General features: G+C 50.1%; 1 protein-coding gene across 2 annotated transcripts in view; it reads left to right on the top strand.

The window, feature by feature from the left end:
* LSG1 (large 60S subunit nuclear export GTPase 1) overlaps positions 1 to 26,179 on the top strand; it is a 92,954-nt gene that overhangs the window by 30,795 nt on the left and 35,980 nt on the right. The window contains exons 5-11 of one of the 2 annotated variants that reach the window (XM_029615791.1): positions 1,288 to 1,374; positions 1,709 to 1,769; positions 2,114 to 2,299; positions 2,711 to 3,076; positions 14,792 to 14,893; positions 16,738 to 16,881; positions 17,570 to 17,693. In XM_029615791.1, the coding sequence (XP_029471651.1) occupies positions 1,288 to 1,374; positions 1,709 to 1,769; positions 2,114 to 2,299; positions 2,711 to 3,076; positions 14,792 to 14,893; positions 16,738 to 16,881; positions 17,570 to 17,693 (1,070 nt within the window). The remainder of the gene's footprint in view (positions 1 to 1,287; positions 1,375 to 1,708; positions 1,770 to 2,113; positions 2,300 to 2,710; positions 3,077 to 14,791; positions 14,894 to 16,737; positions 16,882 to 17,569; positions 17,694 to 26,179) is intronic. The other variant, XM_029615792.1, reaches the window with a different exon arrangement.

Genomic DNA, 26,179 nt, shown 5'->3' with positions numbered 1-26,179 from the left:
GGACCTGACTCTTAAGACTGTATTTCTAGTCTCTATTTGCTCAGCCAGGAGAGTGTCCGAGCTCCAAGCCTTGTCTTGTAGGGAGCCTTTTCTTCGCTTTTCTGATTCAGGTGTTTCCCTTAAAACAGTATCATCCTCTTTACCAAAGGTTTTGTCCTCCTTTCACATAAATCAGACAGTGGAGCTTCCTGCTTTTTCTCCAGAAGACATTGCAAGCACACCTGGCGGTGACCTATGGCATCTTGATGTAAAAAGAGTACTACTGCAATACTTACAGGTTACAAATGAATTTAGAGTCTCTGATCATCTCTTTGTCTTATGGAGCGGCCCAAATAGGGGAAACGAGGCTTCTAAAGCTACCATTGCTCGATAGCTAAAGGAGGCAAATGCGTCGGCGTATATTTGTCGGGGCCAGTCGGTTCCAGAGGGCTTTAAGACCCATTCTTTGCGTTCACAGGCTACTTGGGCAGAGAGCCAGTTGGTCTCTCCGCAAGAGATATGCAGAGCAGCTACTTGGAAATCTCTGCATACTTTTGCTCGTCATTATCACTTCGATGTACAGGCGCCGGTTTTTGGTTCCTTTGGCAGACAGATGCTTCGAGCGGGACTATCACGGTCCCACCCTACTTAGGGAAGCTTTGGTACATCCCACTGTCTGAACTGATCCGGGTACATACAGGGAAAGGAAAATTGGTTCTTACCTGCTAATTTTCGTTCCTGTAGTACCACGCATCAGTCCAGACGCCCGCCCTGGCTGCATTCTGATTTTCATACGACCACTCGAAGTGTTTTTCATTCACACATTTTGGGAGTGTCTACTAATTTTCTCAAAGCACAAGCATATCAGACTTTTAAGGCACCGGAAGTATATTCTATATATATATAAGAGCGGTTCTTTGTATTGATTTAAATTTCAAGTTACAATTTGGATGTTACAGGGTTTACTTGCTTGATTTTTCTCTAGTTAAGATTACAGTTTTACATTTCTCTGCTTTAACGTTTATACTGAAGGGAAACGGGGAGCACTGTCCTGATATAGGATACCCTTTGAGTTTTTCTCGGTCTCCATCTGCTGGACAGGAGGCTCAACCCCCTGTGTGGACTGATCCATGGTACTACAGGAACGAAGATTAGCAGGTAAGAACCAATTTTCCTATAGCCAAGAAAGCAATATCTTTATCTTTATTTGGTATTTATATACCACCACATGCCAAAGCCCAGGGTAGTTTACAAAAAACAGTTCTTCTCTAAAACGATTGATTTATAACTTTTTTGTTTGGAATTTAGACTTGAGGAGGAACAGAAATTGATTTTGACTCCCTTTGAGCGGAATTTAGATTTTTGGCGTCAGCTGTGGAGGGTCATTGAACGGAGGTAAGGCTTGCTTTGTTATACATGCGTACATGATTCTGGCAATAACGTGAAAAGGGGTTTTGTATTTTAAGTTGTAACTGATGCATCTGATAAATGAGAACGTTCCACTGGTAATGAGACACATGACCCGTCTGACTTGTACATAATTTGAAAGTGACCTGTGGGCGTGCTAAGACTGAGCACAACAATAGTACTTGGCTACATCACTAAATGTTCAGATACAAACTGGGGTTAAACATGGAAGGCACAGAGAGAAGGTGATGGTAAACATACGTTGCTGTACCCCCTGGGTTGTGTGGCAGGCGCAGACTGGTTTTGCTTTTCTCTTTTGCAGTGATGTTGTCGTTCAGATTGTGGATGGCAGGAATCCTCTCCTGTTCAGGTGCCAGGATCTGGTAAGTGAGCACATTTTAAAGGGCTGGCTTTTCTGTAGATGACACAAAATCTGACTTATTTTGAAAGGTCGTGAAGATTATAGAGCTCTCTCTGTCCCTTGTTCCTACAGACAGTAAGGTATAGGAGAGAACCTTTCTTGGTCTTTTCCCATGGTTTTGGTCATCCTCTCTCGCTGCCCCTTCCTGTTTGACTGAGAATATCGTTTCTCAATAGCATAAGGCAGCTTGGGGCATGTGTTTTATAAGGTGTACAGATTACTTTTTTCCTGTATGGCGACAATTATCTGAGGCCTTGGTTAATTAAAAGGGGATTTTCTAATCATCTTTTCTAACTTCTCCTTTAGGAGTGTTACGTGAAAGAAGTTGGTCAAGATAAAGAAAACATTATTTTGGTCAACAAGGCAGATTTACTGACTGAGGACCAGCGGCGAGCATGGGCAAGATTCTTTGAGGCTGAAGGCGTAAAAGTAGTGTTCTGGTCAGCGCTGCTGGAGAGTCAGCAGATGGGCACTGAAGCTAAGGCATCGCAGGTAATGCTTTCACTGCTGGGTACCAGTATGGTGAAACAACAGGGCTGGCATGTGCATCTCTGTTTGGTTAGTGGGATCACGTGCAGTCAGTTGATCGGAAAGTCTTTATCGTCTTATTTCAGATGTTTGCTTTTGCACAGGAAAAAAAGAAAAAAGTGATGCTTTCTTGTTTATTTGTACTTCAGACGTGGTTCCAGGATTAAGTTTCTCAGAGGCAGACCAGGAATGGATATTTTTTATAACTTTATTTTTAACTTTCAGGTTTCATTGAGTGTTTTTTAGTTTACTTCTGACTGTAGTACTATTTAAGGTGGCTATCTGCCCTGATTTGGTGATAGTGTCACATTCACTTTCTGTCCCAGTGCCTTTAGTGGTGTATCACAGATAGAATGCTCTTCCTCCACATGCTAGGAAGAAGAGCCGGAAGAAGGATCTGAAGGAGAAAACGACTCTGAAGCTGAAAGTGGCAGTCTGGAAGATGAGAGCAACTTAGCAAGCTCCCTTCCGTATCTTGCCAGCACCGTACTTCCCAGCGAGGAGGAGGAGGATAGTGATGAGTACCAGGATTGTGAGGAGGAAGAGGAGTGGCAGACCTGCTCAGAAGATGACCAAGACCAGTGCAGGACCACAGACTCTTCGGACCTCAGTACAGCACCGGTGCAAAGCAAAGAGATCTGCAACTCCAGCCACCTGGTGCAGAGCAAGGAACTCCTTGAGATATTCAGAGCTGCTCATAAAGGGGCAAAGGTTAAAGAGGGAGAAATCACAATAGGACTGGTAAGTAGGTGCAGTCCTCTCTTAGATTTCTCCTTTATAGTTTTGCCTCTGAGACAACACATTGTTTAATTTATGATGCCTCCGCAAGGAAATGACGGCAAAGCCTTTTAAGGGAAGAGAAATTGAGGTAAGAGTGTAATAGCTGATTCCCTGTACGTACCAGGATCAGTCCAGACGGTGGGTTATGTCCCCCGTCCAGCAGATGGAGTCAGAACAAACTTCTGAGGGAGGTGCCATATAAGTCCACATCCCTGGTCTCATTCCCCAGTACGTTTCTGACTCCAGCAGATTGTGAGCAGGGGAACAGTGGTTCCCCAGGACAGGGGCTTTGTGTTTGTCTGTCTTCTGCAGCTAGGCTCCTGTTCTCATTCTTTGAGGGATCAAGTTTATTAAAAAAAAAGGGAGTTTGGTGACGGGGTTATTTCTGCAGCCCTGCTGCACTAGAGCCTGTCTGTTTTCCCTGGAGCACTTGCGGACAGGCCTGGGGGATTTCTTCTTCTTCCTCTGCCTCATAATTTGTGAAGCATTGTGGGGTAAGTTTTTTCTGTTCATTTTTCTCCTCAGGCCCGATCCTGGGCGCCGGACCGTTGGGGTGTACGCTGGTGGTACTGGCCTCTCTCCCCGCCCCCCCCCCCCCCCGACAAGAGTCGGCTCGCAGCCCCACAACGCTAATTCCCCGGGGCTGCCACCCGCCGGGAAGTCCCATTCCCCGGCGGTGTTTCTGGACGCGAGGGGGGCTTTTGGGGCGGTCCCTGGTTTAGATTTCGGCGCCAAAGAGCCTCCACCAATAGTTCCTGCGCTCCGCCTTCTACCTTCCTTCCCCTCCCCCGCTAGCGGCGGAGTGTGTTGATTGCGGCCGGCTCTCAAGGGAGGGACTTTGCTCGGGCTGTCTCCCCGAGGGGGAGACCAGCGACTAGGAGGAGAGCGCTGCAGGAGCGTGCGGTCGCAGCCGTGAGGCACACCAACGGCAGGGCCCGTTCCCGTGGGTGGCGGGAACGGCGGCCATCTTGGACCCTAGCATGCTGAATGCCGGATTCTCGGGAGAGGATGTTGACGGCCCGATTTCGGCTCCACCATCGGTTTTGGCCTCGGCAGAGGCCCTGGAGCCGCGATGTGTGCCGCGGGAGGTTCCGGCCTTCCCTCCTTCGAGCCTCCCACCATTTTCACCTGAATTCATTGTGCTTATGCACAATGCCTTTCTGCACCGCATGGCACAACCTATGGAGGTCACCCTGGGTCCCCCCCGCCCAAGTTAGCACAGGTCCCGCCCCCGCAGGGGACTCCATTGCAAGACGGAAGGCAGCTTGGCGGAGGGGCGCTGGGCTCCTCCGGGGTCCCGCCTGGTCCTTCCAGAGGTCTACCCAGAGCGATTTCTCTGGTGCCGCCGGGGGACCCGGACGTGACCATGGTTGACCCTCCTTTGGGGACTCAAGTGAAGGGGGATGACCCTCGGGTCCTCCGCATTTTCCAGCACGATGAATTAGATGACCTGATCCCCAATATCTTGCGGGAGCTGGATATTGATCCACCTCCGGAGCCTTCAGGTCCGGAGCCTAAGGCGAAGAAAGGGGACCCTCTATTAGCGGGCCTCCGACCCCCAGCGTGCGCCTTCCCTACTCACCCCTCCTGCCTTCAGCTACTTTCACGGGAATGGGATTCCCCCGAGGCCTCCTTAAGGGTGAGCAGAGTGATGGACAAGCTATATCCACTTCCTGAGGATTTCTTGGAGCTACTCAAGGTTCTGGCGGTGGACTCCGCGGTTTCTGCAGTCACCAAGCGTACCACTATCCCGGTCACGGGAGGCATAGCTCTGAGAGACCTACAAGACAGGAAGCTCGAGGTCTACCTCAAGCGGGTGTTTGAGGTGTCGGCACTGGGGGTGTGGGCGGCCATCTGCAGTTCGTTGGCGCAAAGGGCAGGTCTGCGATGGGTACAACAGCTCCTTACCTCACAGGATCTCCCTCCAGAGGAGGCTCTCCAGGCTGATCGATTGGAGGCTGTGGTGGCCGACGGGGCAGACGCTTTATACGATCTTCTACAGGTTTTGGCCCGGTCCATGGTGGCCGCGGTCTCCGCTCGGCATCTCCTCTGGCTCAGAAATTGGTCGGCTGATTCCTCCTCGAAGACTCGCCTGGGGTCGCTTCCGTTTAAAGGCAAATTCCTCTTCGGGGAGGATCTGGATCAGATCATCAAGTCCCTCGGGGGAAAATGCAGTTCACGAACTTCCGGAAGATCGCCCGCGCTCCAACAGATCCTTCGGGGCCAACAGGAATCGTTTTCGCACCCAACACCGGTCCCGGAATTCTAGACAGCAGGCCCCCCGGACCCAGTCTTCCCGTCCCACCTCCTGGAATCTGCCCTTTCGAGGGTGCAGGCCCGGCAAGGATGGGCTGGCCCACAGTGCGCCCGCAAAGCCCGGCCAATGATGCCAGGCGGGCTCACTTGGCGATCCACAGGATAGGAGGCCGGATCTCTCTCTCCTACGAGGAGTGGTTCCGGATCACGTCGGATCAGTGGGTCCTAGATATTCTAAAGCGCGGCTACGCGTTGGATTTTGTTCGACCACCAACAGACAGGTTCCTCTTCTCCCCCTGCGGGTCCCACCTGAAACAGGGCGTGGTCCGACAGACTTTGGATCGTCTCATCCATCTAGGGGCTATCCTTCCCGTACCCCCCTCCGAAACGGGGCGGAGTCACTACTCCATCTATTTTGTGGTGCCCAAAAAGGAGGGCACTTTCCGCCCCATACTGGATCTCAAATCTGTGAACAAGTCTCCCTCAAGGTTCCACGCTTCAGGATGGAGACTCTCCGCTCGGTGCTGGCGGCAGTCCACCGCGGAGAGTTCCTGGCCTCTCTGGATCTCACGGAGGCGTACCTGCACATCCCAATCTTCAAACCTCATCAGCGTTTTCTCCGGTTCAAGATCCTAGGACAGCATTTTCAGTTCCAAGCTCTTCCCTTCGGACTGGCAACAGCTCCATGCATTTTCAGAAAGGTAATGGTGGTGGTGGTGGCTACCCTTCGGCGGGAGGGTATCCTAGTCCATCCCTACCTGGACGACTGGCTCATTTGGGCGAAATCTCTGGGTCAAGGCTACTGTGAGGTCGACAGGGTGGTGCATCTTCTCCAGTCTCTCGGATGGGTCGTCAACTATGCCAAAAGCAACCTCGTACCGTCCCAGACCCTGGATTTCCTGGGGGCGAGGTTCGATACAGTGGAGGGCAAAGTGTTCCTCAAGCCAGAGAGGGCCCAGGCCTTAAGAGCCCAGATACGGCGTTTCTCCGCCCTCTTGGAGCCCACAGCCTGGGATTACCTACAGGTCCTGGGTTCCATGGCGTCCACCATCGATCTGGTACCCTGGGCTTTTGCACATATGCATCCACTCCAGAGGGCCCTCCTATCCCACTGGAAGCCGATATCGCGTGATTTCCAGGCGCTCCTTCCGCTTCCCAAATTTGCCGAGGAAAGCTTCCGCTGGTGGCTGGATCCGTCGCATTTTGCCCAAGGAGTCTCCCTGGATGTGCCGGACTGGATAGTGGTGACAACGGACGCCAGCCTATCGGACTGTGGGGCGGTATGCCAGTCCAGCTCTCTGCAGGGACGATTAACATCATCCCTGGTTGATTGGCGCACTGGCCAATCAACCGTCTGGAAACCAGGGCGGTCTGACTGGCGTTGCAGGGCTTCCATCCCCTCGTTCGACATCGGGCGGTACGGATTCTCTCGGACAACGTGACCACGGTGGCGTACATAAACCGTCAGGGGGGCACGAGGAGCCGTCATGTCTCAATGGAAGTGGACAGGCTGATGCAGTGGGCAGAACTCCACCTGCTCCGCATAGCGGCCTCCCACATCGCAGGGGTGGACAACGTGCAAGCGGGCTTTCTAAGCCGTCAACAACTCGATGCCGGGGAATGGGAGCTCTCGGAGGAGGCGATGAACCTGATTGTGCAGCGGTGGGGGACTCCCCACGTGGACCTCATGGCCACGGCCCTCAATGCAAAGGCCCCTCGGTTCTTCAGTCGCAGAAGGGAACGCGGCGCGGAGGGCATTGACACACTGGTGCTCCCGTGGCCCCGCCATCTCCTTCTCTATGTGTTCCCGCCGTGGCCCCTGATAGGCAAGGTTTTGCGTCGAATAGAGGGTCACCAGAGCCCGTGATCGTGGTGGCGCCGGAGTGGCCTCGACGTCCCTGGTTTGCCGATCTCCTCAACATGGCAGAGGGAGGACCCCTGCGTTTGGATCACCTCCCACGTCTTCTTCTACAAGGCCCGATATATTTCGACGAGGCAGGTCGCTTCTGTCTTGCGGCTTGGCTTTTGAGAGGTGCCGATTGAGACGACAGGACCCTGAGACGACAGGACCCTGAGGCGGTGATTTTGACTTTGTTGCGAGCGCGCAAGACTTCTACCTCCATTGCCTACGTACGGGTATGGAGGGTTTTCGAAGCATGGGGCTCGGAACATAACACCCAGATGATTCGCGCCTCAATTGCTCAGGTTCTTTCGTTCTTGCAAGATGGTCTGGACAAGGGCTTGGCTTACAACTCTCTGCGGGTTCAAGTGACTGCTTTGGGAACACTATGCCGTCAGGGGGACGAGTCCCTTCTCTCTGCACATCCAGATGTGGTTCATTTCTCAAGGGGGTGAAACATGTGAGACCGCCACGTCAATCCCCTTGCACCTCCTGGAACCTCAACCTGGTGCTCCAGGAGTGTAGGAGGACCTCCATTCGAGCCTCTTCAGACCGCTACTCTTAAGGATCTCACCCTCAAGATGATCTTCCTGGTGGCCATTGCTTCGGCTCGGCGGGTATCAGAGCTTCAGGCCTTATCCTGCAGGGAACCGAATCACCGACTCAGGGGTTACCTTGCGTATGGTACCCTCATTCCTTCCCAAGGTGGTCTCTTCATTTCACCTTAATCAGACGGTGGAGTTACCTTCCTTTTCTTCGGTTGACTCTCGGGAGCTCCAAAAGCTTGATGTTAAACGTTGCCTGCTGCGATACCTGGAGGTCACCAATGATTTCCGAATCTCGGATCACCTGTTTGTGCTCTGGTCCGGTCCTTGAAAGGGCGGTATGGCTTCTAAGGCGACGATAGCCCGTTGGCTGAAGGAGGCCATTACATTGGCGTATATTGGCGAAGGGAAGGTTCCACCGATGGAGGTGTAAGCTCATTCGCTTCGTTCTCAAGCCACGTCGTGGGCGGAACGTCTTTTGGTCTCATCACAGGAGATCTGCAGAGCAGCCACGTGGAAGTCTCTTCATACATTTGCGCGACACTATCGTCTAGATGTCCGTGCGCAGTCTTTTGGGACTTTTGGAGATAATGTTCTTCGAGCAGGGCTGTCTACGGCCCACCCTCAGTAGGGAAGCTTGGGTACATCCCACCGTCTGGACTGATCCTGGTACGTACAGGGAAAAGAAAATTATTCCTTACCTGCTAATTTTTGTTCCTGTAGTACCAAGGATCAGTCCAGACGCCCTCCCTCTGTTTTTCCTGCTCGATATGGCTGACTATCTGCCCTTTGGGGTTTGCTGTGTGTTTATAACTCTCTCTGTCTGGAGATTCTTATCTTCAGTTCTGTTTGCAAGTTGCTGTTTGCACCACTTGTTAGTTCAGTTCTCATGATTTTTTATATATATATATATATATATATATATATATATATATATATATATTGTTCAGAGGTTCGACTTGATTCCTCCGTCTCTTTTCTTTCTTTGACTTTGTTAGTCTATGTACTGGGGAATGAGACCAGGGATGTGGACTTATATGGCACCTCCCTCAGAGGTTTGTTCTGACTTCATCTGCTGGACGGGGGACATAAGCCACCGTCTGGGCTGATCCTTGGTACTACAGGAACGAAAATTAGCAGATAAGGAATAGTTTTCTTTTTCCTAGTGTGTAGCCAGATGGACTCAGGACCAATGGATATTGTGCTCTCCTGATAGCAGATGGAAGACGGAGTCAGATTTCAAAGCTGACATCAGCCTACATATGCCCGTGCAGCATGCTTAGCTCTTCAGTATTTCTCTGTCTCCCATAGCAGATGCGGACACTATCCAAAAGAGAATAGTGTAACATGTACAGCTAAGAAGAAAGAAAATTTACCTGCTAAGAAGAGGGCCCCGCTTCTCCTGCGGTGAAACCTAACGGTCCCTCCCACAGTTGAGACTTTTCCTGAGGTGACTTCAATATCCCTTAGAGGTGTGCATCGGTCCGACTGCTGATTCCCGGCGTGGACTTAGCCCCCAGAGTGGCTGAAAGGCAGCGGGTGCAGATTTGAGCGCAGCGATAAAGGTATTCCCCTCTCCCCCCGCAGCTGGAGACCGCCCGGCACGTGACCGGTAAGCGCCGAAACCAGGTAAGGTAGAAACCTTTACTTCTAAGTCTTCGCTCTTCGAGGCTCGAATAGCCGTACCGACCTTCCTCTGACGAGGTTTTAAATCGGGTTGAGCAGCCTCCCTCTGGCTAGGCCCCGAGGGTCCACACACATGGAGATCCTCCGGGGGGGGTCGCCATCTTGCCGCCGGGGTCGTCGGCGCCATTTTACCCCCTCGTCGGTACACGAGGAGCAGGCCAGAAGCCCGAGGCGCCTAACTCGAGCGCATCCGTAGGGATACATGCTTAACTGCGCGCACATCTGAGTTGTGCGCACAACTAGGCCGCACGCAGAACTGCGTGCATAACTGGGCTGCGCGCACAAAGCCCGCCGCCTGCATGCACAACTTGTGCTCACGTAGTGCGTATAACTTCTGCGCTCTCGACGCACACAACTAAGCGCATCCACGTGCATAACTCTCGCACGGATGAGTTTTTAAGCTCTACACGCGCACAAACAATGGCACCACCATCCAAGAAGGCCAAGGGACCCTTCCTTTGCCCAGCCTGCCACTTGAGAGCTGCGCAGCCTGAATTAGAATCCCTCCTTTGCCGGCAGTGTGAACAGAACCAGGGAGAACCTAATCAAGACCTCCCACAGCCAGGAGAGGAATCCAGAACCACTGATGATGGCACCCCGGATCTAAATATTTCCAACTCGGCGCCCCCACAGGAAAGTTCCTCCAGAGCTTCCACTACAATCCCTCCTGGTATCAACATGGACCCAGGAACCTTCTCCTGGGTGGAAACCTTTGTCCAGGCTGCAAACCTTTGTCCAGGCACAACCGGCTGTCCACTTGTCTCAAACTCTGCCTGAAGCACAAGCCCTTCCCAGCACCTCCCGAGGCTCTCGAGACATGCCTCTCCTAACCAAGAGCATCCCGGATGGGGATCCAGACACCTCAGATGAGGAAACCAACTCCCTGGAAGAAGGGGAATTTCCCCCAGGGATGGAGCCATACCGGACCATGCTCCGATTCTTCCACAAGGACGAATTACCAGCCCTCGTGTCCCAAACTTTGAAGACACTGGGTCTCCCAGGCACGGAACCTACATCGGAACCAAAAAAGAATCCCATGTTTGTGTACCTCCATAAGGCCTCATGCTATTTTCCTATGTTGGAGCCCATCAAGGAACTGATTGACCTGGAATGGAATGCTCCAGAGGCCAGTTTGGTTTAATCATTCCCTCCGATTCCACCAATCTAATAAGCCCACTAGACACCTTCATCTCGCCACCATGCTTACCCCCTCTCCCAAACTCTACAAACTAACTTCCACGAGAGCCTGTGCACTATCGATCGCCGGGCCAACTCTCTGGAACACAATGCCAGTCGAACTACGGCAAGAAGAATGCCTAAAAACTTTCAAGCGGAAGCTTACGACATGGCTTTTCACGAAAGCATACACCTAAACTTCCCCTATCTCTCTCCACCGCGCTACCCCCCTCTCCTTTCCCTCCCTACTCCCCTCCCTTCACCCCCCCTCACCTTATATTTTGACTAAATCTTATATTATATGTTAGCTCCCATTATTGTACATATTGTATATACTTGCTAATTTTGTTTATATCTCCCCCCCCTCAATTACTCTCTTGTTAACATGTTATATTTGTTAGACGTTATTTGTTCGATGTAATGCGCCATCCCAGGCGTCTGTTTGCGTTACACTGTGAACCGATGTGATATCACTGATGAATGTCGGTATATAAAAACTTTTAAATAAATAAATAAATAAAATAAAGGGGGAAGGGCACTAGAAGCCCTATACCCGCTGGAACCCACGGCCAATGAACTTCTACGCTTCCCTAAAGTGGACGCTATGATCTGTGCAGTCTCAAAACGCACCACGATCCATGTGGAGGGAGGAGCGGCACTGAAGGACGCCCGACAGAAGGCTGGAAGCCATCCTTAAGCAGTCCTTTGATGTTTCAGCAATGACGCTACAAATTGCTTCCTGCTGCGCTTTGGTGGCACATTCCTGTTTGATCCTCTCCAGAGACTCTACCACGCCCAGAAAAGCGATGGAACCTGCGATCTCCTTTCTCACCGATGCTACCGCAGACCTCGTGCGCACATCATCCCGGGGTGTCACCACCGCAGTGGCGGCCAGAAGACAATTATGGCTCCGAAATTGGTTGACTGACGCGACTTCCAAAGCGAACCTCACAAAAATGCCTTTTAAAGGATCTCTCCTGTTCGGGAGCGAACTGGAGAAGTTAGCCAATAAATGGGGCGAATCCCCAGTACCCCGATTACCTGAAGACAGAAGCAAAAGAACATATCAGCGCTCCTCCCCCAGAAGAACCAAGGGTAGAGGATCGCAGCGTTTTAAACCTTACAAGAACACACAGTCCCAAGCACCTCGTTCTTCAGGAAGGTCTCAGTCCTTTCGGAACAGGCACATTAAGAGAGGAGCAAGCTCAGGGGCAGGCTCCGGCCATACCCCACAATGAGAAGATGCAGACCCATCCACAGGAAGAAGACATAGGGGACAGACCAAAGATGGGTCGAGGTAACATCGGACAAGTGGGTCCTAACTATCATTCGAGAGGGGTACTCCCTGGAATTCCAAAGCATCCCCCAAGACAAATTTATGAGATCACCATGCCACTCCCACTCCAAGAGACTGGCAGTGGAAACCACACTAGCAAGACTACTCGGCCTGAAGGCAATAGCTCCGGTGCCCAAGTCTCAACAAAATACTGGCCACTATTCCATCTATCTTATCGTTCCCAAGAAAGAAGGAACATTCCGGCCCATCCTGGACCTCAAGGCTGTCAACTGTTACCTGAAGGTACCACACTTCCACATGGAAACCCTACGCTCCGTTATTCTTAACCTCCCTGGATCTATCCGAAGCCTACCTTCACATCCCGGTCCATTGCAATACTGGGCAATCATTAACAATTTCGAGCGCTACCCTTCAGACTAGCTACCGCTCCCAGAACCTTCACCAAAATTATGGTGGTAATAGAGGCAGCACTGAGGAAAGAAGGAGTCCTGGTACATCCTTACTTGGACGATTGGCTGATCAGGGCAAAGTCTCCGGAGGAGAGTCGCACGTGACCACCAGAGTCAAGAACCTACTACAAGAGCTCGGGTGGGTCGTGAAAACAGCCAAGAGCTGCCAACAGCCCTCCCAGTCACTAGAATACCTGGGAGTCCGGTTCGATACCAAACAGGACAAGGTCTACCTTCCCCCTCCAAGGAGAAGGAAACTGATGGGACAATTACAAAACCTGTTGAACTCGGCTCGCCCCAAGGTATGAGACTACCTTCAAGTCCCCAGCCTCATGACATCATGAGGCTGGGGAACTACTCAATTCACCTCCAGCTACCGACAGAGGTTCGGCATCAGCTTCAATGGTGGCTACAGGAAGAACACCTAAGCAGAGGCATAAACCTATCTTCACCGAACTGGATCTTGCTCACCACGAATGCAAAGATGGGGAGCCCACTGTTAGGAGCTAACAGCCCAGGGACAATGGAACAAAGAAGAGGCGGAATGGAACATAAACTGCCTGGAAGCTCGTGCGGTCAGACCAGCCTGCCTGCGATTCAGCCACAGACTCCGAGGTAAGTCTGTCAGTCATGTCGGACAACGCAACAACCGTTGCCTACATCATCCGCCAGGGAAGGAACCAAGAGCCAGCAGGTGTCTCTGGAAATAGACCCTCTCACGGAGTGGGCGGAAACAAACCTTCAAGGGATTTCGACCTCCCACATTGCGGGAAAAGACAACATCTCAGCGGATTGTCTCAGCAGAGAGAGCCTAGACCCGGGGGCATGGTCGCTGGCGGACACAGCCTTCCAGCTGATACTGAATCGATGGGGTCCCTTAGCCATGGACCTCCTAGCAACTCGTCGCAATGCCCAAGTCCTCAGATTTTTCAGCCGCAGACGAGAACCACAATCTCAAGGAATCGACGCTCTCGTCCAGAACTGGCCAGAGGAAGACCTCCTGTGTGCCAGGGTCAGCCACAAGATAGAGCACCACAGGGGACTAGTCCTACTAGTTGCCCCGGATTGGTGCCCCGATTCACATCTACCCGTTCTAGACCTCTCATGATTTTAAGCACCTCTATCATATCCCCCCTCAGCCGTCTCTTCTCCAAGCTGAAAAGTCCTAACCTCTTTAGTCTTTCCTCAAAGGGGAGCTGTTCTATTCCCCTTATCATTTTGGTCACCCTTCTCTGTACCTTCTCCATTGCAATTATATCTTTTTTGAGATGCGGCGACCAGAATTGTACACATTAAATTTCATCTGCCATTTCGAATCCCAATTTTCCAGTCTCACAAGGTCTTCCTGCAATTTATCACAATCTGCTTGTGATTTAACTACTCTGAACAATTTTGTATCATCTGCAAATTTTATTACCTCTACAGGTCAAGGCGCATTCTATAAGGGCCCAGGCAGTCTGGGCTGAAACCAGGCTGCTTTCGCCAGCCGAGATCTGTCGGGCGGCGACATGGTCCTCCCTACACACCTTCTCCAGGTTCTACCGCCTGGATGTCCAGGCCAGGGAGGATACAGCCTTCGCAAGGGCAGCATTAAGTGGGCCACGGGCAGCCTCCCACCAGGTAGGGGAATAGCTTTTGTACATCCCATTGGTCCTGAGTCCATCTGGCGACACACTAGGAAATGGAGAAATTACTTACCTGATAATTTTGTTTTCCTTAGTGTAGACAGATGGACTCAGCATCCCTCCCACGGCTGCTCCAGAATTAGAGAACCTCGGATATCAAATCTTGAGACTGTACGGGTAAGCCACGGCCTACCTCTATTTTAAGACACCCGTAGTTACCTAGGTGTCGGCGTTTATTGTTTCAGTGCTCCGGCGGTCTCCAGTGCCAAAAAGGTTCTTATATATAATCAGTTGAACCAGGTTCAAGGTTAATCAAGTATACTCAAGTGTAATCAAGTATTAAGCAACATATATCCACACTGGCTTTTCGAAGAGAATACTGAAGAGCTGAGCATGCTGCACGGGTATATGTAGGCTGACATCAGCTTTGAAAACTGACTCCATCTCCCATCTGCTATCAGGAGAGCACAATACCCATTGGTCCTGAGTCCATCTGTCTACACTAAGGAAAACGAAATTATCAGGTAAGTAATTTCTTCATTCCAGTGACGAGAAGCAAATGAAGGGTATGGCTGGAAGTGCAATAAGACACCAGGTGGGAGGGGAGGAGGAATGGAGTAGGATAATAGGAAGAGAAGAGCAGGGGAGCAGAATGATCTTTACCACCCAGTTGTACGGGACACTGATCTCCTGAAGCCATGGTTAGTATGACAAAGCTTGTCTGTATGTGCCTCCTTTATAGGTGGGTTACCCTAATGTTGGGAAGAGCTCAACAATCAACACAATCCTTGGAAACAAGAAAGTGTCGGTGTCTGCCACACCAGGTCACACCAAGCATTTTCAGGTACCAAACCAGCTCGCAGGCTGAAAAAGCAGAATGAGCGATGGCGCCTTGCAATATCCAAAACATGAAAGCTCTTCCTTGGTGTTTTGAAAAAAGATTTTAATCTCCACCCCCCCCCCCCCCCCGATGAATGAATGATATTGTGTTAGATGATGGACTCAGGCATTTATTAAAATTTATATACTGCTACATTCATACAAAACCCTCAAAGCAGTTTATAGCAAACAATAAGATAAACAGAAAACACAGTCATGGCCATACTCTAGGGATGTGAATCGTTTTTTGATGATTTAAAATATCGTCCGATATATTTTAAAACGTCAAAAATCATTAGAGGCGATATATAATAGGAATTCCCCCGATTTATCGTCAAAAATCGTAAATCGGGGGGAGGGGAAGGGGGAGGGCGGGAAAACCGGCACACTAAAACAACCCTAAAACCCACCCCGGCCCTTTAAAATAAATCCCCCACCCTCCCGAACCCCCCACCAAAATGTCTTAAATTACCTGGGGTCCAGTGGGGGGGGTCCCGGTGTGATCTTCCCCTCTCGGGCCACGGGTGCGTTGATAGAAATGGCGCCGGCGCTACCTTTGCCCATATGACAGGGCAAAGGTAGCGCCGGCGCCATTTTGGTTCCTGTCCCCCGACGTCACGAGCGTAGGAGATCGCTCCTGGACCCCCGCTGGACCCCCAGGGACTTTTGGCCAGCTTGGGGGGGGGGGGTTCCTGACCCCCACAAGACTTGCCAAAAGTCCAGCGGGGGTCCGGGAACGACCTCCTGCACTCGAATCGTGTTGCCATACGGCCGGCGCCATTTTGCAAAATGGCGCCGGCCATATTGCCGTATTGCAAAATGGCGCCGGCCGTACGGCAACACGATTCAAGTGCAGGAGGTCGTTCCCGGACCCCCGCTGGACTTTTGGCAAGTCTTGTGGGGGTCAGGAGGCCCCCCCAAGCTGGCCAAAAGTCCCTGGGGGTCCAGCGGGGGTCCGGGAACGACCTCCTGCACTCAAATTGTGTTGCTGTACGGCCGGCGCCATTTTGCAAAATGGCGCCGGCCATATGGCCATTTTGCAATACGGCAACACGATTCGAGTGCAGGAGGTCGTTCCCGGACCCCCGCTGGACTTTTGGCAAGTCTTGTGGGGGACAGGAGGCCCCCCAAAGCTGGCCAAAAGTCCCTGGGGGTCCAGCGGGGGTCCGGGAGCGATCTCCTACGCTCGTGACGTCGGGGGACAGGAACCAAAATGGCGCCGGCGCTACCTTTGCCCTGTCATATGACAGGGCAAAGGTAGCGCCGGCGCCATTTCTATCAACGCACCCGTGGCCCGAGAGTGGAACATCACACCGGGACCCCCCCACTGGACCCCAGGTAATTTAAGACATTTTGGGGGGGTTCGGGAGGGTGGGGGATTTATTTTAAAGGGTCGGGGTGGGTTTTAGGGTTGTTTTAGTGTGCCGGTTTTCCCGCCCTCCCCCGATTTACGATTTACACGATATTTAAAAAAACAAAACTGCGACGATCCGATTCCCCCCCCCCCCCCCCCCAGCCGAAATCGATCGTTAAGACGATCGATCACACGATTCACATCTCTACCATACTCTTCCCCCAGGCCACCCTCTTCTCTTCTAGTTCCATACTTAACACAGCCCACGCACCATTTTTAATGGCCCACACAGAATGAGGAAAAACTCCTTGTTTTTGTCGGCAACATAATCCCCTCCTTGCCACCATCATCCCTATCATTCTCCCAATTAACTTGGCCCACGACACAATATTAACAGTCCACATGGCATAGTAAGACTCTTCATTGTAAGCTCCTTGTCTGTATTCTCCCTGCAGACCCTGTATGTGGAGCCTGGTCTTTGTCTCTGTGACTGCCCAGGCCTGGTGATGCCATCCTTCGCCTCCAGCAAAGCAGAAATGACGTGCTGTGGGATTTTGCCTATAGATCAAATGCGGGACCACGTTCCTCCTATTTCACTTATATCCTTCCTGCATGTTGCATTCTTTGATTTTGATTGAAGGTTTTATTTTTATTTTATTTTTTTAAATAGTATAGTATTTCTGAACATGCTGTATCGTTTTTAAGTAAGATTTAAGGAATTATGTGTAATTGGATCTTGACATAGGAAAATGCTGATTTGATGAAAACCATTTTGTGCCCATGAGCACTTCTCAGACAGACCTCCCTCACCTGCAGCTCTTTGTGTTTTGGCAAAGGGCTGCAAAGTCTAGGACCAGGCTGGGCAACGCCATATTATACTATCCAAACTTGTATCCACGTTTAGATTTAAGAGATCAAGATTGCATTTGCATCACATCTCTGACCTAGTGAGGTTTAGTGCTTCTCCATCAGTGGTCGCTTACTTGCCTAATGAAGGAGACTACTTAGATCAGCCAGAAAGAGAGCACTGAAAGAAGTGAACCTTTTTATTTGACAGCACTCCTAACGTGCAATTTAGCCACCAGATATGGTGATCACAAGTGTCCATGTTGCCTCTAACCAAGTTCTTTCTCTTTAGAAAGTTGATTTGGAGCTAAGCTTTGTGATTATCACCCTCTAGTTAAATGAATGCTAAAATGTAGGTTTTATATTGAATAGTATTGGATTTGAAGGTGTCCAGCAGCTTCACTTTGTCACATCAGCTCCCTCTTTCCTTTACTAACATACATCTGCCAGCGTATCCCGAGGCACGTGTTTGAAGCCATCTATGGGATCAGCATCATAAGACCCAGAGAAGATGAGGACCCAAACCGTCCTCCAACATCTGAGGAACTCTTAACTGCATTTGGATGTAAGTAAAGGAGGCATTTGACCTTTCCTTCTAGGTTTGTATCCGCTGTGACAGTCTCTCTTTTTTTTTTTTTTCACTTTGTAGATGTTTCCTTTACAAAGAAAGTTGCCCATTTGGTTTCTTTTTGATGATTTAATCTTATGAGGATAGTGACATCCATCCTATGCATAAAGGAGTAAATGTTCAAGGGCTTAGGCACTTTATACACAGCTAAAATTGTGTTGACTTCCCTAAGTCTGTCTTTGCCAGCTAAGTATGTTTTTTGACCCAGCAGTTCTCTCTTGCCTCTTTGGACTTCTAGTTCAGTTAGAGCCAGGATCGGGATCTGGTGCTGCGAACCTTCGTTCACAGCCACCTGAGGATATTTTTCCTTATTTTATACCTTGTCCTTCAGGCCAGTTGTGGCAGTGATGGTGCTGGACCCAGGGGTTAGTCATCACAGCTCCTTTCAGAATCCTGCAATTATAAATCCTAAATCTAGCCCCTAGGTGGCCCAGGGGATGGGAAGACCTGAGCCAAAAATCAAACACAGGTTTGTCTGCATAGCAATGCCCAGCGGTGCCACTAGGCTGACCCAGGTCAGTGAATTTTAAGCTGCCTGATAGTAGGTTTTGTGTTTTATTATTTTTATTATGTGAATTCAATGGCTGCAAGTGTGTTGTATGATTTGGTGTGTTAAAGTTTTTACTTATTTATTACATTGTAAACCACTTTGATTATTAGAGAGAGGCACCATAGCAAGCTTATAGGTATCATCAACAGTGGACTAACCAGGAAAAAAACACACAAACTCAACATTGAAAAATGGATATTACAAATTAAATATCTTGAAAAGGGTAAAATCACTATTTCCTAGCATGTAGCCAGATGAACTCAGGACCAGTGGGTATTGTGGTAAATAGTGTTACATGTACAGCAAAGAAGAGAGAAATTTATCTTTAAGAAGATCGAGCCCCGCTTTCCTGCGGTGAAACCTAAGGGTCCCTCCCCCAGTCGAGAATTCCTGAGGTGATTTCCGAGATCCTTCAGAGGTGAGCCTTGGTCCAGTAGCTGGTTCCCGACGTGGACTTAGCCCCCAGGATGGCTGAAAGGCAGCGGGTACAGAATTGAGCGTGGTGGTGAAGGGTATTTCCCTCTCCCCCCGCAGCTGGAGACCGCCCGGCACGCGGCCGGTAAGCGCCGAGACCAGGTAAGGTAAAAATCTTTTAACTGAGGTCTCCGGTCTCCAGAGCTCGGATTACCGTACCAATCGTTTCTTCCAGTGAGGTTTAAAGGGACACTGATCGGGTTGAGCAGCCCGACTTGGGCTAGGGCCCGATCCGGTGCAAGGGTCCATACATGTGCAGACCCTCAGGGGGGGTCGTCAGCGCCATATTCCCTCCTCGACCGGCAGTATGTGCGGGGCAGGATGGGCGGCCGATGCGCCTAACTTGCGTGCGCCCAGTATAGCCGCACACATAGCTGCGCGCACAGCGACGCGCACAACTTTAGCACACAGCGCACACAACTGGGCATGCACCCGTGCGCATAACCTCATGCACAAACTGGTTTTTCAGGGCAGCCACGTGCACAAAGTTGTGGAAAACAATGGCACCGCCGCCCAAGAAGGCCAAGGGACACTCCCTTTGCACAGCCTGCCACATAAGAGCCGCGCAGCCTGAATTGGAGTCTTGCCTATGCCAGCACTGCGAAGAAGCCCAGGGGGAACCAAAACCTGGACCCCTACTGGCAGGAGAGTCCGGAACTACAGATAACTGCTCCCAGGACCCAGGTATCTCCGGCATGACTTCCCCTCAGGGGGGCACCTCTGGGACCCCTACTCCAACTCTCCCTGGGATCAACATGGACCCAGGGACATTCTCCTGGGTGGAATTTTTCAAAGGGCTGCAAACCTTCGTGCAAGCGCAACCAGCCCAGCTCTGTACACCAGGCTCATCCCCCATTGGGAGCTCTAGACCGTCCCAGTCCGGCTCGGATGCCTCGAGACATGCCTCGCCTAACCAAGAACTTACCTAATAGAGATCCAGACACCTCAGAGGATGAGAGTGACTCCCTGGAAGAAGGAGAAATCCCTCCAGGGATGGAACCATACCGAACCATGCTTCACTTTTTCCCCAAGAACAAATTACCTGCCCTTGTTTCTCAGACCCTAAAGACATTGGGGTAGATTTTATAAACTTATGCGCGCGTGTACTTTTGTTTGCGCACCAGGTGCGAACAAAAGTACGCTGGATTTTATAAGATACGCTCGTAGCCGCGCGTATCTTATAAAATCTGGGGTCGGTGTGCGCAAGGGGATGCACATTTGTGCACCTTGCACGCGCCGAGCCCTACGCCTCGGAGTGAACTTTCTTTCCACACACCCCCCCCCCGCACCTTCCCCTCCCTAACCCACACCCCCCCCCCCCGGCCCTATCTAAACCCCCCCCTACCGTTGTCGGCATCACCCGACTCGGGGGCTGGTCCGGAGGCCTCGACCACGCCCCTGGGCCGGCGTCACGCCCCCGACACGCCTTCGGCCTCACCCCGAAATTCGCACCGCCCACCCGACACGCCCCCGACACGCCCCCCTTTGCGAAGCCCCGGGACTTACGCACGTCGCCGAGCCTATACAAAATAGGCTCAGCGTGCGCAAGGGGCTTTTTTAAGGGATACGCGCATAACTTATGCGCGTAACCCTTTTAAAATCCAGCCAATTGGGTATTCCAGGCACGGACCCTATCGTGAAACCAAAGAAGCACCCCATCTTGATGTCCCTTTGTAAGGCATGCTACTTTCCAATGATGGAAGCCATCCAAGAACTGATTGATCTGGAATGGAATGCCCCAGAGGCCAGCTTCAAAGGGGGACGGGCATTGGAAGCCTTATACCCTCTGGAACCTGCAGCCAAGGAACGCCTGCGTTTCCTGAAAGTTGACGCTATGGTCTGTGCCGTCTCAAAGCAAACAACAATCCCAGTTGAGGGAGAAGTGGCACTGAAGGACACGCAGGACAGACGATTGGAATCCATCCTTAAGCAGGATTTGTTTTTTGTATCTTTTAGATATGAACTTTTGGAGTGAATAACCTCTGGGAGCAATAGGTTGTTGGTGTGGTGTGCAGTGATCCGTTTCAAAATAGATGACATATCCCCTGATGAAACCACTATGTGGTGAAACAGGAGTCTCTTGGCGGGAAGAAAAATAATATGAGAAGAGAATTCCACTGAATAATCTGGAATAGAGATATTTGGAAATAATACTTTGAAAGGATTACACCGCCATCATAGAAGAAGAAGGGGCTACAGAGATTGCATTTTTATTATATTTGTTATTTGTGACATGTATTAAGTGTTATGCAGTATGAATGGTGAGTGAATGGTTGTATAGTGTATTGAACAAACTGTGTTAAATCATTTTTTTTAAAAATTGTCTTTTTGATGTTGGTAAATAAAATTGATAGTATTATAGATACACAGGTCATTTTTTGCTCTTAATATACTGATTATTGTACCTGTGTTGAAACCTCTGTTGTGTTTCCGTGGGTGTGCCAGGTGAAATTGACGTAGCATCTCCTTATCTGTAATGTTGGCCAGTGGTTCCCAGGAGTTCTCTTCTGGGCCATAGTTCTCCCTTGAGACGAGATATTCCCATGTCTTGCCTCTTTTATGCACATCAAGGATGTCGTCCACAGCATAGTCAATGTCATTTTCAGTATCCAGACTAGTAGGTTCTGGAGTTTTTCTGGAGAATTCGTACAGTATCACTGGCTTTAATAGAGATACATGAAATGCGTTGTGTATCTTCTTAGATGGAGGCAGTTTTAGACTGTACGTCAGATTCCCTAATCGCTGAAGGATGGCAAAGGGTCCCACATAGCAAGGTGAAAATCTTGCTGAAGGAAGTTTAAGTCGAAGGTACTTGGTACTTAACCAGACTTTGTCTCCAGTTTGAAACTGTGGTGCCTTTTGATGATGAGCATGATAGGTGTTTTTTGCCTTTTGTCCTGCTTTGAGGAGGAACTCCTTTGTTTCCACAGTTGGAATAATTCTGCTGCGGTAGACTGGGCAGCAGGAGAGGCCAATGACAATGGAATTGGCAGAGGAGGCAGTGGTTGTTTTCCGTAGACGAGCTGGAAAGGAGAAGACCCCGTCGAGGTAGCAGGATGCGAGTTGATGGCAAATTCTGCCCAAGGCAGTAATTCAGCCCACTCATTCTGTCTGGAATTGACATAGGATCGCAGAAATTGTTTCAGCATTCTATTCATCCTCTCAGTCTGACCGTTAGACTGAGGATGGTAGGCAGAGGTTAAGTCCAAGGCAATGTCAAATTTTTGACATAATGCTCTCCAAAACTTTGCAGTAAATTGCACTCCCCTGTTGGATAGGATATGCTTAGGCATCCCATGAAGGCGGAAGATGTGTTTAATAAAGAGTTTTGCTAACTCTTTAGCAGAGGGTAATACTGGTAACACTACAAAATGTGCCATTTTGTAGAAGCAGTCAACAGTAACCCAAATGGTGTTATTTCTGTTGGATGGTGGCAGGTCTACCCCGAAATCAATTGCTATATGAGTCCATGGTTCATCCGGCGATGGTAGAGGCTGTACCAGGCCCCTAGTACGTCCAGCTGATGGTTTTTGCTTGCCACAAACAGCACAGGAACTCACATAAGCTTGTACGTCCTTTTTCATGGTTGGCCACCAGTAGTACCACTGTAACATAGCTAGGGTGCAACTCTGTCCCGGATGGCCTGCCAGACGGAAATCGTGCACCCACTTCAACAGCTTCTTCCTTAGATTTCTGGCCACTACCGTCTTCCCGGTGGGTACCGCATGAGTGGCTGCAAGAACCACCACTTTCAATGATGTGACGGGGTTCGTCTGGCACATCCTGCGGGGAGAAGGATCATGACAAGGCATCTGCCCGAGTGTTCTTCTCTCCCGGACGATACTTCAAAGGAAAGTCAAATCTGTTAAAGAACAGGGACCATCTTGCTTGACAGTGATTGAGTCGCTGAGCATGTCTGAGGTACTCCAAATTTTTGTGATCGGTGTACACTACTATTTGGTGTTGTGCGCCTTCCAGCCAAGGACGCCACTCTTCAAAGGCCAGCTTGATTGCGAGTAACTCTGTCTCTGATTCCATAATTTCTTTCGGCAGGCGAGAACCGCCTTGAGAAGAAGGAGCAAGGATGGCGCACATTAGATTTGCTATACTGGCTTAAAACCGCTCCCACACCAACGTCTGATGCGTTGACCTCGACGATGAAAGGACGATGTGGGTGGAGGCATGGCTTCTTTTGAAAAGCCTCTTTGAGCGTCAGGCTGATATGGCTTCAGGAGACCAATTGGCGGGTTGGCTCCCTTCTTGGTCATAGCGGTTAGAGGGACTGTCAATGATGAGTAGTTTTTAATAAAGGAACGATAGTAATTGGTGAAACCCAAGAAGCAGCACAGTGCTTTCAGGCCTGTAGATTGGAGCCAGTCCCAGATACTTTCTAATTTCTTGGGGTCCATCTGAAACCCATTCTTAGAAACGATATTTCCCAGGAAGGGTACAGACCCCTTGTGGAGACTTAAAACTTTCTTGACATCCTCCTGATGAGTTTGCAGATCTTGGGAGAAGATCAATATATAATCGAGATATACTACTACGCATTGATAAAGTAAGTCCCGTAAGATGTCGTTCATCATATTTTGAAAGACTGCAGGTGCGTTACTCAAACCGAAGGGCATGACGAGATATTCGAAGTGTCCATCGCGGGTGTTAAAAGCAGTCTTCCATTCGTCTCCTTCACGAATACGCACCAAGTTGTAAGCTCCTTTAAGGTCTAATTTGGAGAATATCTTGGCTCCTTGGAGCCTGTCGAACAGTTCAGAAATTAAGGGCGGGGTACCTGTCCTTGATGGTAATCTCATTCAGACCCCTGTAATCGATGCAGGGGCATAAGGTGCCATCTTTCTTCCCTACGAAAAAGAAGCCTGCACCAGCAGGAGATTTGGAGGGTCTAATGAATCCCTTCTGCAGGTTCTCTTGAATGGCTTGAATCTCAGTTACTGAAAGAGGGTAAACTCTTCCTCTGGGAAGTTCTGAATTAGGCTTCAGATTTATGGCGCAGTCAAATACTCTGTGCGGTGGAAGTACATCTGCTGCTTGTTTTGAGAAAACATCCTGGAATGAGGCGTATTGTGGAAGTAAACCAGGTAACGATGGTCCCCACCTGGACAGTTCCAATGTGGCCCAATTAAATTGTGGCATATGATCTTGAAGCCAAGGCAGCCCAAGTGCAACCAGATGCATGGCCTTTTCCAATACGAGAAATGAGATTGATTCAGAGTGTAAAGCTCCGGTGCGCAGGCCAATGGCCTGGGTAGTCAATTAAACTTCTCCAGGAAGTGGTTCTCCATGGATAGAGGACAATAGCAATGGCTTAGCTATTGGTGTGGTAGGAATCCGTAGATGTTCAACTAAGCGCTTCAAGATAAAATTACCTCCGGCTCCAGAGTCAATGAGAGTCTGAAATTCAAGTCCTCCGCAGAGCAGAGATACTGGTAAGGATAATGGAGGAGTAGGAGAGGTGAGGCCCAGGAGAAATCCTCCTGCAGATCCTAGGCCCATCCATTTCCCGGACAGATGGGACAGGTTTGGATGGCATGGCCGATTGGCCACAGTACATGCATAACCCCATGCGTTTGCGAAAACATATCTCCTTGGAAGTTAAATGGCTTTGGCCTAATTGCATAGGCTCTTCCTCTTATAAGGGAGCAGACGGCAGGCTGGAGGCAATAGGCACAGGTTTAGGATGGTTAGCCCCCATAGTGGACTTTCGTGGACTCTTAGCCTCCTGAGTTCAGTCTCGGAAACGGCAGTCAATTCTCCCAGCCAGTTCCATCAGGGACTCAAGGGTATCAGGCAAAACACGAGCCACTAATTCGTCCTTTAAGTGAGAGTTGAGGCCCTCCATGAATATGGCACGTAAGCATCCAGTGTCCCAATGTAGTTCAGATGCTAGAGTCTTAAATTCAATTGCAAAGTCTGTAAGCGGCTTGTTACCTTGCTGGAGATTGAGCAAAGCAGATCCAGCGACAGTCTGGCGAGCCGGGTCATCAAAGACAGACTTGAAAAGTTTTAGAAATCCTGGTAGGTCATTCAGGATAGGATCTTCACGTTCCCATAACGGTGAAGCCCAAGCCAAGGCTTATCCCTCTAGAAAAGATAGGATGTAGGTGGTCTTGGAAGCTTCTGTGGGAAAGAGGGTAGGCTGTAATGCAAAATGCATGCTGCATTGATTAACAAACCCTCTACATATCTTGATTTCACCCATAAAACGGGTAGGTGTGGATAAAGGTACAGTGGTATGAAGGTTTACCACTGGAAACAGCAGTTGCTGAAGAATTCAGTTGAGCATGCAACTGATTGAAGGCAGTAGCTAGGCTCTCCAAAGACTTTTGTTTTTCCGTGATCCACTGGGCTAGGCCAGGAATTGCCTGCAAGGCCACGAGCTGAGCCGAGTCCATGGAGTTAGCAATCTGTTGTGTTTGTGGCATTGTGTGGACCCTTAGTCGCAGTGGAGATGACTCCTCCTACGGGGAGGGGCTCCGTGGGGAACCACAGCAATAGGCTAAACACAGAAAGCGGACACTTGTAGGTGGAAAGCTTTATTGTACTGCTGTAGATAGATGGTATGAGGCAGGAAGGAAAGGCACTGGAGTCCGGTAAGGTGCCAATACGTTCTGATAGTCTCAGATGTAGAAGTCTCACCCAGATCTTCAAGGTAGGTAGAACCCGCGGTGCGGGATAAGCCGAGCCTGGTGGGTGGAGTTGGAGAACCGGATCATGAAGGTATTCGCTGGAACGTAGTTCAAGGGTCTTCCTGGTAGTGAAGATGGTGGAACTGAAGATCTGTGGTGCAGGATACTTAGACTGATAGGCCCTTGAGGAGCGAGTACCTGATAGTCCGGAGATCCTGAAATGAAATAAGAGAGAGAGACCCCCGAGGAGCGGGTGCCTAGAGCTTCTAAACAGAGTAAGGCCCTGGAGTGTAGAGCAGCATCTAAGCATGCAGCTTAGAGCGGTCAGAGTAGCTAAACTGGAAACTTTGCTAACTCAAAGGTGGAAGCGTAGCGGAGGCTTTAAATACCCGGAGGTATTGACGTCATGCGGTGGGGATGCCCCCGAGGTTCCCGCCATGACGTGTATTTGAGCATAGGAGATGTGCGTGCAAGCGCCCTAGGAGGCTACGGGAATGAGCATGGTGGACTGGGACACCCATGCTGAGCTGGAGATGCCGAGGCCCTCTGCACCGGAAGCAGCCATCTTGCCCAAGGAGGAGGAAAAGGGAAGAAAAGATGTAAGGCAGAACGGTTGCAGCCATCTGCGACCGATGGACACAACACTCTGACTCCATCTGCTGTTAGGGATATACAACCCACTGGTCTGGAATGATCTGTTATATTACAGGAACGAAAATTAGCAGGTAAGAACCAATTTTCCTATGTAAATCAGA

This window comes from Rhinatrema bivittatum, chromosome 9 (assembly GCF_901001135.1).
Source record: "Rhinatrema bivittatum chromosome 9, aRhiBiv1.1, whole genome shotgun sequence".
NCBI classification, from domain to species: Eukaryota; Metazoa; Chordata; class Amphibia; order Gymnophiona; family Rhinatrematidae; genus Rhinatrema; species Rhinatrema bivittatum.
The sequence above is the reverse complement of the archived record's forward strand: the minus strand, read 5'-3'. Positions and strand labels throughout refer to the sequence as shown.